This window comes from Megascapheus bottae, chromosome 4 (genome assembly GCF_031878675.1).
Source record: "Megascapheus bottae isolate mThoBot1 chromosome 4, mThoBot2.hap1, whole genome shotgun sequence".
NCBI classification, from domain to species: Eukaryota; Metazoa; Chordata; class Mammalia; order Rodentia; family Geomyidae; genus Megascapheus; species Megascapheus bottae.
Genome location: NC_143512.1, coordinates 11,891,205 through 11,909,917, shown reverse-complemented (window position 1 = coordinate 11,909,917; position 18,713 = coordinate 11,891,205). Strand labels below are relative to the sequence as shown.

The window sequence follows — 18,713 nt, the reverse complement described above, 5'->3', positions numbered from 1 at the left end:
GTTTTGTGACTTAACCAGAAGTGTTCTAGCATTGGTGGTGGTGGTGGTTGGGGGGTGGGTTATGCCTGTATCTAACAGTGAGGCATGAAAGCAATTGTTGATCCAAAAGCCAGGCTGTTGTGAAAGCATGCTGATGCAGTATGGAGCATAGAAGGCTGTAGCGCTCGAGTGCATGGGGCAATCGCCAACACCCCGGGCTGCTTTTGCTCTTTTTTTCTGAATGAGGGAGTTAGGTTCTGGAGAACCTTAACTCTGTGTTACCATTTCCCAGAGAGATTGAGGGAAGACCAAAATCTTTGTTCCATGCTATCTTATATTCCCTGTCCCACAGTGAAAGAAGCTGTATTTGGAGCATAGCAGAGAGCCAAAAGAGGAGAAAGCCAAGGAAGCAAAAAGGTACAAGTGATAGCAAAAAATGTTTTGGTCCTTATGGGGATTTGAACTAGACTCAGTAAGACTTAGAAACAGGGTATTTCCCTGATCTCTTTGGGGGAAAGTGGTAAGTGAAATCAATGTCAGAGAATTTATTTACAGAAAGTCATAGACAGTCATTCTGGGAGTCTCTAAATAGAGCCTTGAGTTTGGTGAAACTCTTTAGGCAAGAAACCACTCTCCTGGGTAACCTAGATTATCCCCAAGAATGTTCCCTTTCCCACAAGGCTGTGATGTTCATTCCATACTCTGAGTCCCCGATCTCAGGGAAGCTAAGTCTCGTAGCCATCAGCTGGTACTGAGAGTGCTTCAGAGCACTGTGGGAGAGTCAGGGCAAGGCTTCACAGGTTTATAACAGATCTTTTACTGGAGCAGACTCAGTATGTTGGCGTAAGGGATGGAGGTGGCACTGGGGAGGGAAATGTGGGCTTGGTTTCTCCTAGAAGGACAAGATTGTGTTGATTCAAGCAAAGTGGTGGAAGCTTCTGAAGTCATGCAGGAAGTTGCTGGGACAGAACACTGAGGAGTTTTATACCACTTTGTCTTCCCTGTTGAGCACCGTCTGAGCTGTCAAACTTTGCTGCCAAGGGGGCTGAATCAACTTGTAGCACGAAATGAGTGGGAAGGTAGGAGGCTTCTGTGACACAGATTTTCAGCGCCTGTTCCCAAGGTTTCCAGGACCGGGGAGACTTCATAATTGGTTGAGAGCAGACAGACTTTTGGGCCAATCAAACTCAGAGCCGAGGTGGGAGATCTGCTCTTCCTGCCCACCTCTCCTCCTCCAGCTCCCCAGCTCCACTCATATTTAACTCGCCTTCCCCCCACCCACCCCCGCCATTCGGTGACTAAGAACTGCTGCAGGCAGGCAAACCTCTGAGCAGTTTTAGAGGCTAGAAGGAGACATAAGAGATTTCAGCTTCTGCATCCCAAGAGCTGGGTCTACCTTGGAGACAGGACAGCACAGTTACCCTCCAGGAAAGGGACTTCCGGGTCATGGGACCCAAGACACCCTCACAGCTCGCTGGGAAATGGCAAGTGCTGTGCATGTTGTCCTTGTGCTGCTGGGGATGGGTGTCTGGGCAGCTTCGTTATTCAGTGGTGGAGGAGTCAGAGCCGGGAACGCTGGTGGGGAATGTTGCTCAAGATCTGGGCTTACGGGTGACGGATCTGTTGAACCGCCGACTGCGGTTGGGCTCTGAGGAGAATGGGCGCTATTTTTCCCTGAGCTTGACGAATGGTGCTTTGGCAGTGAATCAAAAGATTGATCGAGAAAGCCTCTGTGGAGCCAGCACCAGCTGCCTGTTGCCAGTGCAGGTGGTGACTGAACACCCCCTGGAGCTCATCCGTGTAGAGGTAGAGATCCTGGATCTCAATGACAACTCCCCAAGCTTTGCCACTCCCGAGAGAGAGATGCGTATTTCAGAATCAGCCACACCTGGGGCGCGATTTCCACTGGATAGTGCCCAGGATCCTGACGTGGGTACTAATACTGTGAGTTTTTATACTCTAAGCCTCAGCAACCACTTTGCTCTGAATGTGAAGACCCTAAAAGATGGGAAGTTGTTCCCTGAGCTGGTGCTAGAGCAGCAGCTAGATCGGGAAGCCCAGGCAAGACATCAGCTGGTACTCACTGCCGTGGATGGAGGTACCCCAGCCCGCTCAGGGACCAGCCTTATCTCTGTCAGCGTATTGGACATCAATGATAATGCTCCAACCTTCCAGTCCTCTGTTCTACGTGTAGGACTCCCAGAGAATGCACCTGTGGGCACACTGCTGCTCCGCCTCAATGCTACTGATCCAGACGAGGGCACCAATGGCCAACTGGACTATTCTTTTGGAGACCATACATCAGAAGCAGTGCGGAGTCTCTTTGGCTTGGACCCTAGCACTGGAGCAATCCATGTGTTGGGTCCAGTAGACTTTGAGGAGTCAAATTTCTTTGAAATCCATGCAAGAGCCCGAGACCAGGGACAGCCAGCCATGGAGGGCCACTGTGTGATTCAAGTGGATGTAGGCGATGTCAATGACAATGCTCCCGAGGTGCTGCTGGCCTCTCTGGTCAATCCTGTCCCAGAGAGCACACCGGTGGGAACAGTAGTGGGGTTGTTTAATGTGCGGGACCGAGACTCAGGTAGAAATGGTGAGGTGAGCCTGGGTATCTCTCCAGACCTGCCATTTCAGATCAAGCCTTCTGAGAACCACTACTCACTGCTAACCAGCCAGCCCTTGGACCGTGAGGCCATGTCCCATTATAGCATTGAGCTGTTGGCCAGTGATGCTGGCTCACCTCCCCTGCTCACACATCTCACCATCAGACTCAACATTTCAGATGTAAATGACAATGCGCCCCGCTTCATCCAGCAGCTCTACACAGCTTACGTCCCGGAAAACCGACCTCCTGGCTCCCTTCTCTGCACTGTGGCTGCCTCAGATCCAGACACTGGGGATAATGCCCGCCTCACCTACTCCATTGTAGGGAGCCAGATTCAAGGAGCCCCAGCTGCCTCCTTTGTGTACGTCAACCCAGAGGATGGACGGGTCTTTGCCCAGCGTACCTTTGACTATGAATTGCTGCAGATGCTGCAGATTGTGGTGGGAGTTCGAGATTCTGGCTCTCCCCCTCTGCATGCTAACACATCTCTCCATGTGTTTGTCATTGATCAGAATGATAATGCCCCAGCCGTGCTGCACCCACAACCTGGCAGGGAACTCTCAGCCCCTCAGCGTCTCCCTCGTTCTGCCCCTGCTGGCTCCTTGGTCACCAAGGTGACAGCCGTGGATGCTGATGCAGGCCATAATGCATGGCTCTCTTATTCCCTGTTGCCACAGTCCACAGCCCCAGGACTGTTCCTAGTGTCTGCACACACTGGCGAGGTGCGCACAGCCCGAGCCTTGCTGGAGGATGACGCTGATACCCAGCAGGTGGTGGTTCTAGTGAGGGACAATGGGGACCCTTCGCTCTCCTCTACAGCCACGGTGCTGCTGGTTCTGGAGGATGAGGATGCTGAGGATATGCCCAAATCCAGTGACTTCCTCACACACCCTCCTGAGCGCTCAGACCTTACCCTGTACCTCATTGTGGCTCTAGCAGCCATCAGTCTCTTGTCCTTAGTCACCTTCACCTTCCTGTCAGCTAAGTGCCTTCGGGGCCACGGAGATGGGGACAGGGGTGGGGGCCAGTGCTGTGGGCGCCAGGACTCACCCTCTCGGGAATTCTATAAGCAGTCCAGCCCCAACCTGCAGGTGAGCTCAGATGGCACTCTCAAGTACATGGAGGTGACACTGCGGCCCACAGACTCGCAGAGCCACTGCTACAGGACGTGCTTTTCACCGGCCTCCGACGGCAGTGACTTCACTTTCCTCAGGCCCCTCAGCGTTCAGCAGCCCTCAGCCCTGGCGCTGGAGCCTGACACCTTGCGTTCCCGCTCCAATACAATGCGAGAGCGGAGCCAGGTGAGGGCTTGGCGGGTGCCTTGCCAACAGTCCACATGAGGGACTTTGAACATCTACTCCTCCTGGGCTGGCTTAGATTCTGGAGGGTTCCATTTGAACCCACTGCATGGGGGGAATCAGAGCGGTGGGGGGAGGTGAGGCAGCGACTGGGTTGTGAGCACTGGAAAATGATGATGATGGTAGCTGGATGGGGAGAGAAAGCTGACTCCGCCCCCTCCACCAGAAAAGTTCGAGACTCCTCCAAGCTTTTGGTGAATTTCTACAAGGATTAGGGTCCTGATTGGAAGCAGTCACAGACCCTTCTAAGCGTCTGCTCCAGTGAGCCCCTCTGCTCTCTAAGCTTCCTCAGCTCCTGGCCCCACCTAACCGCATCAGTGGAGAGGAATTAGTTGACCAGGAGGCTTACCTGTGGCCTCCCTGCAGACCATACCCACAGGCCCCACCTCACTAGGGGCCTTACCTGAACTTGAGAGTGCACATACAGCTTTCCAGGCCAACCTGGAAAGTTCGGCCAACTGCACCCTGACCCACACTTAGCATCCCTCTGCAGTACTCACGCTGATGAGCATCTCAGGTCTCCAACGCCCAGATCAGGGGCTCAGAGCTTTACCCCACCCTGCCTACGCTTACCTTTAAGTCCTGAGGCCGCAGCAATCAAGACTCCCTGACCTTGACCCACTGGTCAGTGAATCCTGCTGGACCTGAGGGGTGGGTCCCTTCCAGGAGCCTCAGACTAGTGGGCAAACAGAGCCAATATAGGCCAAGAAAAGTCAGGACTAAGTGGGTGGACAGGCATCCATAGGACTGGGAGCCTGGGACACCAGTGGCACCAGCATATCCTTACTTCCCAGGCTCTGGACGGGTAGACATAGGTTTTTATCTCTGTCATGACCACCATGTGCCCAGGGCTGTAGACTCAGGGGTTTCCAGGTGACCAAGGTATTAGAGACTCTTGCTGAAACTTTCCTCTTCCTCTGGCAGATGGAAAACCACTATCTTTTGCCAGTGGCCCAAAGATCCCTCATATGTGGGGAAACTATAATAGCACAAGTGTCCACAAACTCAGGAGCTTTTATTCTAATCATGTCTATACCCCCAGATGGTCCCCAGTGTATGGGATTATCGTTTTTTGTTCGTTTGTTCATGCATGCCAACATTAGGGCTTGAGATCAGAGACTGGGTACCGTCCTTAGCTTTTTTGCTCAAGCCTGGGGGTTGGGATGGGAGTGGAGAGTCCCTCACTTGACCCACAGCTCCACTTCTTTTTTGGTGGTTAATTGGTCTTTCTTGTTTGGGCAGTGCCAGAATTAAGGCTGTATTTTAACACAGCATCTCCAGGATCTTCTGGTTTACCAACAACCACTCTTAGAAGGATCAGAATATTAGTTTGTTCTTCCCACCATGTGCTGGATAGGTACTAGCAACCTTGTAACTTAGTTTCATGGAGATCAAGCCACTTAGGATTTAAGTTCAGAGTAAGTGATAGAGAGTAAATCTAACCCAGGTGTGTTAAACTCAAATGTGTGCTGTTGGATGGTCTGGCATTTGTAATGCTGGGCAAAAAATCAAGAGATGATGGGCATCTGCTAGGATGGCACCCTTGTCCCATTGGGAACATAAATGTGGAAGAAGGTGTTGAGAGCTCCTCACCAGCCCTCGCTGAACAAGCCTGGACCCATGGGTTCTGCCCACCTCCCTCTTCTGTCATCATGTTCTTCACATGGATTCTGCTGTGTTTAAAGACGCAGTAGCCATCCCCCATGGCTCACAGCTGTAATCCTAACTACACAGGAGGCTGAAATCTGAGGTTCATGGTCTGAAGTCAACCTGGGCAGGAAAGTCCATGAACCCTTATCTTCAATTAACTGGCAAAGAGCTGCAAATGGAGTTATGGTTCTGATGATAGAAAGCTAGCCTTGTGGTGGGGGGAGCTCAAAGACAACACCCAGGCCCTGAGTTGAAGCCCTAGGATTGGCACGTGTGTGTGTGTGTGTGTGTGTGTGCGCACACAAGTGTGCGCGCCCACGTATATACACAATACAGTGTTTATGGGCTGCACATCCATGTCCTTCTCAGATGTAACTCTGGGTGCATCTAGAAAATTAGGCTTCTGGCTTTTCCTTATAGCACTGGCAACTATAAGCCATAGTATGACTTACTGGCAGTGTTGAGGCTTTCTTCTCCCCAGGGTGATCTGAGATGCACATATTTCACTCCTGGGAATGAGTGTGAGAACTAATCACCAGCACATCCCAGAACCCATGAGGACTTGGCTATAGGAGTACTTGTGCCAGTGTGCAATGGGGTCACATACCTCCTAGAAAGACTTGGAGAGACTTGGAAATTCAGTGCCTGGTAGGGCCCTCACACATTTGGCCAGGTGAGAGATGGCTACAGATCAGCTTCTTGAGGGCCCTGGAGACATAGTTGGATCTGCCTAGAGGTTGTGGGATCTTGATCCTTCTGGGCTCCCTCCCAGACATTTTCTCTGTCCCAGACAGAGCAGCCTTGTTCTCTTCCTTAGTCACAGGCCATTGTGTGGCATGGAGTTCTAAGGGTGAGAGGTGTCCTGGGCTGGGATGCCCGGCAAAGGCCCAGGCTGGCATGACTCCTAAATTAATAATGTATTTAGCTGTGGGAAAAGAGCCTTGAGAGCCAAGGCCTGGAGGGGGTGTCCTTCTGAATGTGTCACTACACAACTTGGCAGGAAAAGGGTTACCCAGAGCAGCAGCCATTTTGCTGCAGAGGAGGCTTTGTTTCCAGCTGAGGAGCTGAATAACTATTCCAGGGCTGGTGGAATTCTGTGGCAAAGCCTTCTCTGTCACTTCTAGGGGCCTTCTCTGTCTCCCTCCACCCCCACACGGTTCCACAGAAGACACTGTTCAGTTTTTGCATTTTGGCTCAGAAGTTTGGAGCCATTTTTCTTCTCTTCATCTTTTAATTAGTGTGTATTAATTGTACAAAATAATGGGTATCACTATGACATTTTCATACATATATATAATGCACTTTGATCATATTTACCTCCCATTACCCTCAAAAGGGACCATTTCTTTGGCAAAGAAATCTAGACTTGCTCATTGTGATCAGATGAAGTGTGGGTATTGTGTATGTGTGTGTGTGTGTGTGTGTGTGTGTGTGTGTGTGTGTGTGTGTGGTTTTTTTTTACTCAGACCTCAGAGACCTGTGGCCACATTCCTGCCTTCCCCACCCCCATCTTACCATATTTCCTAATCTTGCTTACTCCCCTTCTTCTCCCAGCCCTTCCCCGGGGGCTCTGATGTCTGTCCGCCTGCACGTGGGTACTGAACCCCTCTCCCTCTGTTTTCTCCACAGCAAGCCCCGCCCAACACGGATTGGCGTTTCTCCCAGGCCCAGAGACCCGGCACCAGCGGGTAGGTGACTGATTCTGCAGCCCACCCTCTTCTCTGCGGCATTTTCTCAGTGGTGACGTGGGAGGAAGAGAAGGGGGAAGGGATGCGCATTTGCTACAAATGCCTTCTTTCCCTTGGTTTCAGATTTCAGGGAGATTTCAGCGGATTGGGGGTTGGGTTACAGACCCCTGCAGGAGCAGACATCTACCCTGATTATTTAGGAAGTGGAATTCACTCCCGCACTCCCTTCCCCCACCACAGGGACGTTTTCCAATCTCCTGAGGGCTCCAAGGATTTTCTCTCTGGAGAGAGGGGAGGCTTTCTATATCTATCAACTGCCAAAATCCTCTCCCCCTAAATTGAGCCAGGCTCCCTCCCGACCTGGGGCGCAGGCCGAGAAATGAGAGGCAAGAGGAGGAGCCAAGCCAGGTTATCAGTCACCAGCGCCTCCCCCACAGCCGCTCCTTCTAGAGCCTTTGAGGAGCAGGGAGGTGGGGCTGTGGTGAGAGCGGTGTCTGCACACCTGCAGATGGAACAGGCTGCCCTGGGGAGATGTGGGCAAATCTCCCTGTCTTCTCTTCCACTTGCCTTCTGCCCTCACTTGCCCTGCCCGGTCAGCCTGTAGGACGTTTATCCATTCCTCCTCAGTTTTCAGCCTGCGTCCCTGCCACTGTCTCCCGTGTCTCTGTCTCAGTCTGTGGTGTCTGCTTCTCCCTTTTCAGTTCCTCTCTGTCCTACCCTTTGTATCTCCTTACGCTCCCGGTGCCTGGGCATGAGTGCCCAGTGTGGAAGGGGTGGATAAATGTGACTCTTCCTTGGTCTCAGTATCTTTTTCTCGCTTTCTGCCTCTTCTTCCCTTTCATGTGTCTTTGACCTTTTTAAATCTTTGTCTTTCTGTCTCCCAATGTCTCAGCTTCTGTGGTCTTCTGTTTCCAGCTTCCTCTTCCTCTGCTTTGGTTTTTGCTTTCTTCTCCTAAGCTCCATCTTCTCTCTGTCTTTAGCTCTATCTTTCTGTGTCTGTCTTTGTGCTTTTCTCTGTCTCTGTCTTTCTTTGCCCCTCTCTGTGTCTGTCTTTCTGTGTTTGCACCTCTCTCTCTCTCTCTCTCTCTCTCTCTCTCTCTCTCTCTCTCTCTCTCTCTCTCTCTCGCTGCTTTTTTGGAGTTGCTGTCTCTATCTCTCATTTCTCTGTATTCTGAGCAAGCCAGCACACACAGCCCCCAACTCTTGTCCCTCACACAGAGTCTTTGATCACTGCTTCCATCACTCTGCCTCCCACCCAGACTGCCTCCCACCCAGACTGCCCCAGCTGCTCATTTCAATCCCCTCTGAATTCCTGTTGAAACAGGAACCCCCTGCGGTCGGGGGGACCTCAGCAGAAAGGCCCTCAGTGGGTCTGAAGGGGGTGGGATGGGCCCAAGGCCAGCCCTCCCTGGTAGATGCCAAGATCTTCCGTGCAAGGAGCCCAGGGTAAGAAGGAGGGCTTGGGTGCTGCTCCCTCTGCAAATGTTTTACCCAGATACTAAGGTTGGGTTTTTCTTTCCCATTTTCTTACCAACCAAGCCCCCTTGGGTTCGAACCCAAAAGGTCCTGGTGTGAAGAGCAAATCCAGCTCCTGGACATGCCCAATCCTGTCACTGGCATCAGGAATGCAGAGACCTTAAGAAGGCCCCTCAGCTGCTGCAAACCAGAGGCTTGGGCTGCTTGGCCCCTCCTTTGACCCCAGCTGTTGCTCTTCTCACTGGGGCTTTCTTGCCAGCCTCCTTATACGTTACCCATTAAGTCATCTATGTACTCCTTCACTGAACAGTGAAACTATTCAAGTCTTCCGAACTAGAAGAGCAGACAAGCAGATCCAAGTCCAAAATTCATGGCAAAGGAAAAAGAATGACAACAAATCACAAGAAAGAAAAAAGTCTAGTTACAAACCATAGAAAGCCATCTCCTCTAGGTGGGGGAGGGGAGATGTATTTCCACTGTAAGTTCCTCTCATCACTGAGAGGCTTGGTGGCCTGGAATCTACTCAAAGACCCTAGAGGAGATGGAGAAGGCACGGGAGAATTCTTAGTTATCTCACTGAGGATAAAACAAATATTCTGGCTCAACTGGTAGAGTCGAACCCAGCAACTTCTGCTTCTCTCCATCATTCGGTGAACACTTAGTAAGCACCTTCTGGAGACCAGGCAGTGTGCCAGATGTGAGACTCCTGCATTCCAGGAGTTTGCAATGGGTTAAGGCAGAGACAATACCAATCAAACAACCACAAAAACAAATACAGGATTGCAGCTGTGCTGTGCCCAGCAGTACCTGATGGTGAGAACACAGGATGGGAATTTGACCTAGTCAGGAAGCAGGTGGCCATGGAAAAGGCAGTGTGCTTATGTTAAGCTCTGAAAGATGAATACAAACTAGTTGAAGATAAGTGGGAAGAGGATTCTGGCTGCAGGGATGTGAGTATGCAAAGGCCTTGTGGTGAGGCTTCTCAGAATGACAGGGAGTTGTAGCCATCTTAATAAGCAGATTGAGGGGCTGGGAGTTTGGCTTAGTGGTAAAGTGCTTGCCTAGTGTGCACGAAGACTCAGGTTCAATTCCTTGGTACCACATACATAGAAGTGGTGCTGTGGTTCAAGTGGTAGAGTGCTAACCTTGAGGAAAGCCTAAGAACAGTGCTCAGACCCTGAGTTCAAGCCCGAGGACTGACAAAAAAAAACCAAACCAGATTGAGCCAGGTACTGGTAGTTCACACCTGTAATCCTAGCTACAGAGAAGGTTGAGATCTGAGGATCTAGTTCAAAGCCAACCAGGGCAGGAAAGTGCATGACTCTCCAGAAGTAGAGAGGTGACTCAAAAAGGTAGAATGCTAGCCAAAGGAACTCAGGGACCAGGCCCTGATTTCAAGCCCCATGACCGACACCTCCACCCCTTTCCTTATTCCAAAACAAAATTCAGGTTGGAGTAAGAGGATGAAGCCAGGGTATTTCTCTTATTCACTCTAACCTGGCTTTAGTCCTTACTGCTTTCCTACCCTAGTGCCTCCCACTATTACGCACACACCCTGGCAGCTCATCTGATCATTCATGCCAGGTTCAGAACAGGCCTATGTTGAGTTCACAAAACCTGACCCAGGCTAAAGCCAGTATAGGTCTTACTGCCTAGACCAAAGGAAGAAAGAACCCCTTACCTGCCACAGGCTTCTCTTTCCCACTATTGTGCCTTCTCAGATCACCCTTTTACCTTTTGATCCCAACAGCTGTTATCCCAAACCCTGAGCCAGCAAGGGCCCGCCCTGCCCTGCAGCTGTTCCCAGCTTCTTCGGGGAGCTGAGAGTTTCTAGTTGCTTCTGACACCATCCTGCTCTCCTAACGTTCTCCATACTGTGACCTAACTGTGAATCTCCTCTCTGTCTGAGACACACTCTTCCTGCTCCATCTCTGATTAAGCAATCATTCAACAAACAAGTAACGGCATTTTTTTCTGCTTAAAAATAATAGATATCTATTATAGAAACATAAGAAGTAGAAAATAATTGGATCTGGAGTGTCGCGTAGTCGTAGAGTGCTCGCCTCCCATGCACAAAGCCCTGGGTTCGATTCCTTGGTACCACATACACAGAATAGGCTGGAAGTGGCGCTGTGGCTGAAGTGGCAGAGCACTAGCCTTGAGCAAAAAGTGTTCAAGGACAGTGCCCAAGCCCTGAGTTCAATCCTGACTGGCAAAAAAACAAAAAAAAAAGTAATAGAAAATAATCAAGAGAGGGGCCGGGAGTTTGGCCTAGTGGTTAAAGTGCTTGCCTAGCATGCACGAAGACCCGGGTTCGATTCCTCGGTACCACATACATAGAAAAAAGCCAGAAGTGGTGCTGAGGCTCAAGTGGTAGAGCTCTAGCCTTGAGAAAGTCCAAGGACAGTGCTCAGGCCCTGAGCTCAAGCCTAGGACTGGCAAAAAAAGAAAATAATCAAGAGAAACTACTCACTACTCATGGTTTTCTAATATAAGAAGAATTATGACTATTATTATTATTATTATTATTGCCAGTACTGAGGTGTTAACCTGTATCTGTCCTATTCACTGCTTGTTCACAGCTGGCACTTTACCAGTTGAGCCATGACTCCAGTCCAGCTTTTTGCTGGAGACTCCATCTCCAAATAACTCAGACATCCTTCAGATCTCAGCCCTGACTAGGATAGCAGGCACGAACCACTCATGCCTGACAACTTTTTTTGATCGGATGTAGGACTTGAACTCTGAGCCTGGCCGCTGTCCCTGAGCTCTCCAGCTCAAGGCTACTGCCCTACCCTATGAGCCACAGCACCACTTCCTATTTTCTGGTGGTTAATTGAAGATAAGAGTCTCATATTCTGTAGTGCCCAGGCTGGCTTTGAACTGTGATACTCAGGAGGCTGTATCTAGAATTATAGGCATAAGCCATGCCACCTGGCTCTAACAACTTATTTTTTAATATGGAAAAATTTTATATATACAAAACTAGTGGGGTAGTATATTATCATACTACCTCTGTGGCTCTATTCCTTGGCTCTAACCATATCCTACCTTGTGTTACATATCTCTCATCCTCCTGACACCTTTTGATTATTTTGAAGCAGATCTCAGATATAACATAATTTCATCTGAGCCTTCGCTGTCTTCAACAGCTGATTCATTTGTGTGGTCAAATAGCATGAATAAGATTTTTTATTTATTTATTTATTTTTGCTAGTCGTGGGGCTTGATCTCAGGCCCTGACCACCTTGGACTTTTCTCAAGGATAGAGCTCTACCCTACTTGAGCTAAAGCACCACTTCAAGCTTTTTCTGTTTATGTGGTGGTACTGAGGAATCGAACTTGAGTCTTCATGCATGTTAGGCAAGCACTCTACCACTAGGCCAAACTCTTGGCCATGAATAAGATTTTTTTTTTTTTTAAATCTGAGCCACCTAAATAAACTTGTTACAAATTTATTCATACTTACCATAAAATGCTTTGATTAAAAAACAGAAACAAAAACCAGCCTAGCATGGGTGGTTCATACTTGTAATTCTCACTGTTTAGGAAGCTGAGATCCAAGGATCGTAAAGCCAGCCCAGGCAGAAAAGTCTTTGACTCTTATCTCCAGTTAACTACCAAAAACCTGGAACTGAAACTAGCCCAAGTGCTAGAGCTCTAGCCTTGAGCAAAAAAGCTTCAGGGTCAGTGTTCAAGACCCAGGACTGGCATCAAAAAAAAAAAAAGAAAAGAAAAGAAAAGAAGAGGGGCCAGGAGGGTGGCCTAGTGGTAAAGTGCTTGCCTAGCATTCATGAAGACCCATGTTCAATTCCTTGGTACCACATTCATAGAGAAGCCAGAAGTGGTGTTATGGCTCAAGTGGTAGAGCAGTAGGCTTTAGGAAAAAGCCCAAAGACAGTGCTCAGGCCCAGAGTTCAAGCCCCAGGACTGGCAAAAAAAAAAAAAAAAAAAGAGTCAAAAGTTGGCTCATGCTTATAAATAGCTACTCAGGATGCTGCGAGCTGAGGATCACAGTTTAGTGTCAGTCCAAGCAGGAAAGTCTGTAAGACACTTATGTCCAGTTAATCACAGAAAAAGCCAGAAGTGGTGTCTCAAGTAGTAGAGTGCTAGCCTTGAGCACAACAAGCCAAGGGATATTGCCCAGACCGAGTTCAAGCCCTAGAACTGGCAAAACAAACAAACAAAACAAAACAAGACAACACCCCTCACTCGTTCTCCTACATAGGGACTGAGAGTCAGGCTCCCCTGGGAGGAGAAGAGCCCTGAGTTACATCTTTAGTCAGCCACCTCTGTCTCCATGAAAATTAGGGAGTTCTCATTTCTAGCCTGACTGAGCTCTGGGGGCAGATGAACTCAGGCCTAGGTGACAGGGATAAAGTGTGGAAAGAAAACAAGACCTAGGTAGCAAGGATTACAGTCAGAAGCCACAAGCACTCATCTGATATTTATATTTTAACAATTAAATCCAGGGTGTTATCAGGCTGAAAGTCTTCAGTTAACTGAGTATCCCAGACTGCTCAGGACATATACTTTATGCTGTGTCATTTCTGAAATCCTAGGGTCTGTCTCCAGCACATAGTAAGTGCTTTGAAAAATGGCCTATTGGATGTAAACCTTGGCATCCACATTCCCTTTTTTACCCTTCCTCCAGATCCTGGAAGAGACCCCACACCTGCTTCTGGGGTTCTGAGGGCTGCCTGTTGAAGTCTACTTGGCTGTGGGTGAGCTTGCAGGCTCTGAGGTCATATTAGGACATTTTGGTTGAAGCTCCGTCACTTATCAGCTGTGTGACTTTGAGAAGTCCTCTGAGCCCTGATTTCATCTGCCAGAAAACAGAAATAATCATAACCTTTATCTGTAGGGTGGTACTTTCATCTGTGGATGAAACAGATGACAAATGCATAACCCAGTTGGCCCAGTGCTCAACCTGGGGAGTTCTTAGTGAAGTGCTGGATGGTTTTCTTGCCCAGCTTCCCTGAAGAATCCTCCTGACAGCTGGATTCCAGCTTCCCTTCCACTCTCTTTCTCCCTCCATACCACTGTCCACCATTTCAGCATCCATTCAACCTGTGGGGTCTCCCCCTATCCCAAAGCTCTCCTCCCTGCTGCCCCTCTTGCTTTTTCTGTGTATGTGGTATAGAGGAATAGAATCCAGAGCCTAGTGCATGCTAAGCAAGCACTCTACCAGTAGGCCAAACTCTTGGCCCTTGTAATTCATTTCTGAATCATTAGAAAGTGAGTAGCAGACATAAAATTTGACACTTCAGTGTAAGGTCTGCGGAAAGGAAACTCCGCTTGGAGTACAGGAGAAGAGGGTTTACTCTGTGAGGAAAGAGCAGATCTCCTGCCGCCCAAGATAGAGTTGGGCTCAGCAAGAGAGCTTATGGCAGGAAGTGAGAGAGATTATACAGGGGGAGGGGTGTGGCCACAGTAGAAGTGGAAGTGATCTCAGAGGATGGGGAAATACCTCCGACTGGGGGACCTCCCACTGCCTCCAGGCATGCCAGTTGCCAGGGTTACAGATGTTGGGTGGGGATTTCCAGGGTGCTGGGGGAAGAGAGCCAAGGGAAGAAGTCATTTCTTCCAGGTGGACCTAACATTCAGTATATGTCAAGTGTAAGTTTCCTTAAGACGTCTATAAAAACCTCAAAGCAGGGCTGGGAGTTTGGCCTAGTGGTAGAGTGCTTGCCTAGCATGCGCGAAGACCCGGGTTCAATTCCTCAGTACCACATACATAGAAAAAAGCCGGAAGTGGTGCTGTGGCTCAAGTGGTAGAGCTCTAGCCTTGAGAAAGTCCAAGGACAGTGCTCAGGCCCTGAGCTCAAGCCCAGGACTGGCAAAAAAAAAAAAAAACCTCAAAGCAATGATCACACTAGAACTTAACATCAATGAAGTAATACATAATCCATCAGCAAAATTTCCCAATGTCTTTTTTTGGGAGGGCCTCTCCTGGGACTTGAACTCAGGGTCTGGACACTGTCTGTGTGCTTTTCACTCAAGACAAAAACAAAGAACAACGTGTCCTCAAATCTCTCCATTAACCTCTTCCTAAGTGTGTAGTTTTTCTTCAAACATTGGGGCTCAACGAATTTTCCCTCCTTAGCCTCCCAAGTTCCAAGACTATAGGTGTGCACCACTGTGTGCAGCTGTGCCTGAGTCTGTTGTTGCATGACTAGTTATCAAGTACTGATTTTCAGTCATTGTTTCTACGTTGATTTAGCTGGCATTCTCCTGTAAGTCACCTGGGTAATTTGTCCAAATTTAAATGGACTGTCTTTTCCTTGAAGGAGCCTAGACTGACTGAGCTCTCTCACCCTGACTCTCCTTATTCACTCGAATGATCCCTGCTCTTTGCCTCCATTGCCCTTGTCCCAATTGCAATTAAGTTATTGTGTCATTATTTAGTATTGTCTTTTCAGTGTGCACCATGAACAGCATAGACTTGGACTATTTTTGTCATGTCCACAGCCACAAGTCCGGCACCTGGCCCAGCATCTGGTGCATAGTAATTGCTCAATAAATATTTGTTGAAAATAAATGGGCATAAAATCCCAACTCTTTCCCACTCTAGCAAAGGAAGAATTATATTCCTGCTTCAACTCCATCCTTAATTTTGTACTTGTTCTGATGGTGTACAGGTGACACAGTAACTGTGTGTTCTTTTTTGAGCCTTAAACTGAGGCTACTACTTGGAGCCTGGGAGTCCCAGCTTAGAAGAAACTATAAGCAAGGACTGACCTTGCAAAAATTGTTGTTGGGGGTTGGGGATCTGGCCTAATAGTAAAGTGCTTGCCTAGCATGCACTAGGCCCTGGATTTGACAATGTCCAGGCCTTGAGTTCAAGCCTCAGAACTGGAAAAAAAATTGTTGTTGGTATGTTTATATACCACACACACACACCCCCCCCCACACACACACACACGACTTCAAAGCCTTTCCTGCAGCCATGGTAACAGGATATAATTTCCCTGCTGTCTTCTCATCTAATGAGGCAACAATTGCTTTACTGAAGAACTTCTCCTTGCTAGGTGGTGCCAATAGTTAGCAACACTTTAGACTGGATATGTGTCAGGGCTGTTTCCTTTTTCCCTCTGCAAATGGAAATAATACGGAAATAATTTGATCTTTGAATCTCCTAACTTCCTTCATCAAAAAGATAGGAATTGTAATCATGGAAAAAATGTAAATGGAATAGAAATTCCTTAGGGTTCCTTTTATAGTGTCATATTTTTTTTAAGTTATGGATCACATCATGCTGGTTTCCATGCATAAAACTCCTAAGCATCCCGGTGAGGTCCAGATGCCAGGCTTCTCATTAGGTGCTTTAATAAGAGGCTGATAGAAGGATAGATGAGTCACTGGTCACAGGTGACCATGGCACCCTCAGGCAGGCACCTGACCCCACCTGGATAAGTGTGAGGATCCCCTTACATAAAGTTCACTCTTGCTGCCAAGGTAAGCCAAGGACTGACATTCCAGAGAACCACATCCACCTAGCCAGGACTCTTAGCAGGAGGGAGCCTGAGGGGCTGGGAGGAGCTTGGGGAAAGGGCTGATGGGAGAGGAGCTGCAGTGGGCATTCTTATGAAATAGGAAGGGCAGTTCTGAGGCACCTGTGGATTTTATTCTGGAAGGTTTAGAAAGTTACACTAGTTTTAGGAATTTATTTCTCACCTCCCCAGGGTCTCTTAGGGTCTCTCTGGTTCCAACCCTTTCTCTAACTCTCAGATATTCTCTCCCATTTCCCTCTTTTCCTGTCTTCGGGAGAGGGTCACTGGACAGTAAGCCACACCCTCTCGTGGCTTACAGTTCCTAGTGCCCATGAGACACTGCTGGTTTGGGGATCTAACTTCTGATGGATTCTGTAAGCTCCTCTGCCTCCCCTTGAAGGCTGTGGGTGTGGAGTGGGAGTAGGACACTAGACTGGGGAACCCTAGGAGGAAGGTGGCAGGGATAGGGAGGAACAGGGCTGGCCTGGGCCACTGCTCACCATCTGTTCTCTCTCCAGCTCCCAAAATGGAGATGAAACTGGCACCTGGCCCAACAACCAATTTGACACAGAGATGCTGCAAGCCATGATCCTGGCCTCCGCCAGTGGTAAGTGCGGTGGGAAGGGAGATGTCAGGCCAGCCGTGCCTTCCACAGCCACTGTGGCTCAACACTGGTATCAGTGGTTCCTGTGGATCTTGCAGCTGGTCTGGGAGCTCCGTGATTTCAGGACAAGCTAAGGCACAGCAGAGGGATTACAGGCTCCGTGCCCAAGTTCACACCCTCTCTACTACAACAACTCTGCTTTAGGTCCAGCCTCAATTTCCCTCTGAACTGACTTGATCTAGAGGCTGACCTAATGGCTTACATTATTCTTCCAGTTTAGGGTTTCCAGATAAAATATAGGCTGCTCAATTAGGTGTGAATTTCAGGTCAACAAGTGCTGCATCATCATGCATGTCAAATGAGACCGACAACTCAAAAATTCTCATTGTTAACATGGAAAGCAAGCGTTCTTAAATACCCTACGTTTCTATAGGCTATTTTTCTGACAACTCTGCTCTAGATATCTGTGGAGGGTAAATGGGGTCAGGTGGATGGATGACCACAGAATAGAGGAAGGGACAGGTGGCAAGGGCTGTGAGCCCCTGGGGCAGAGCCATCCTGGGTCTGGTAGAGCCTGTGACTCTCTGAGAGGCCAGATGCTGAGTATGAGAGGAGGCTGGGTCTGGGGAGGTGCCAACTCTGGCTCTTGAGGAAAGTAAACAGGGCTATTTAGCTTTTGTGGCCTGGAGGCCTTGTTCTGTCTCTACGACCAGAAAGCAGGCTTTTTAGCCTAAATCCAGATGTTAAAAACTTAAATGGAAGCTATATTTATGGCTTAAAACCTTCCGGGAAGGTCTCACTGAAACTGAGCCAAGGCAGCATGCTCCCCTATCAGACTCCACCCTCCCTCCAGCTCACCCAGGGGCCTGACCCAAGACAGAGCTTGGGCCCTGGGGAATGGACTTGGGGTGGAGGTGGTGGGGTCAGGGCCTGCCCTCACATTCACACCCACTTCCTAGGCTACTGGAGTGGAGCCCAACCAGGCCTGACTGGCTGCAGAGGGGAGCCCGAGCCGTCTTTCGGAGACTTTTAGAATGAACACTCGGGGCCGTGTGCTCCTGCGGAGGCTGCGGTTTGCAGCTCCTCCTGCTCTGAGCCAGCTTCAGGAGGCCTGTCTGGCTTTGCCTCAGCCTGGGCTGGGAAGGTTGGGTGGCAGGGGACAGGTGGTAACTGAACTGGAGCTGGAAGGGGCCCCAGAAGACTCCTCATAAGGTCTTGGAAGAAAGGAGGGCATAGAAGAAGGAGCTAGTGAAGAACTGGTTGTACACAGGGTCAAAGGGTTCAATGTCTTTCCTCCAGCTAGGGAAGCTGAGAAACATCACCTGAGTGACCTAGGGTCTGGCCTAGATGGCACGATTAATCAGACACAGTGTCAGTCTGTTACACTCTGGATGCTCCATTTTTCTCTCCATTTGCAATTTCACTGAATCCCATAAGATGGGCTGAAGCTTGCTTTATGGTTTTCTGTCTATTGTGGTGGCTTCTCAGAGATCCTGGGTGAGTGTAGGATATGGGTGGCCTAGATCCTACTTGCTGGTCAACCACTCCCATTCCGTCTCCCCCTCAACACCTCTCTGTCTCTTCCTCTTTGTCTTTCTCGGTCGCTGTCTCACACTTTCTGGCGCCTCTTTGGTCTCTCCACAAGCCCCTAAATCACTTAGGAATCCCAGCTCTTTGAAGCGTGATCTCAGCCCTTCCCCCTTCCCTTCTCAGGCAGGAGGAAGCTGCCACTGGCTGGCGGCTGGAGGGGAGGGGCTGGCCAGAGCCACTGGCTCCCTCCTGGAGTTAATTAGGGAAAACAAGGAAAAGTCGAGGAATACAAAGGCTAGGGGAGGGAGTGGAGGAAGTGGGCAGCAGCTC

The 18,713-nt window shown here is 49.3% G+C and overlaps 1 protein-coding gene across 23 annotated transcripts in view; it reads left to right on the top strand.

Moving 5' to 3' along the window:
- Positions 1-18,713, top strand: part of LOC150063974 (protocadherin gamma-C4) — a 186,176-nt gene that overhangs the window by 163,750 nt on the left and 3,713 nt on the right. For 21 of the 23 annotated variants that reach the window (XM_090331352.1, XM_090331351.1, XM_090331345.1 and 18 more), the window contains exons 2-3: positions 7,222-7,280; positions 16,768-16,856. In XM_090331352.1, the coding sequence (XP_090187478.1) occupies positions 7,222-7,280; positions 16,768-16,856 (148 nt within the window). Of the gene's footprint in view, positions 1-1,279; positions 3,886-7,221; positions 7,281-16,767; positions 16,857-18,713 lie in introns of those variants that run through there. The other 2 variants (XM_090331337.1, XM_090331359.1) reach the window with 2 other exon arrangements.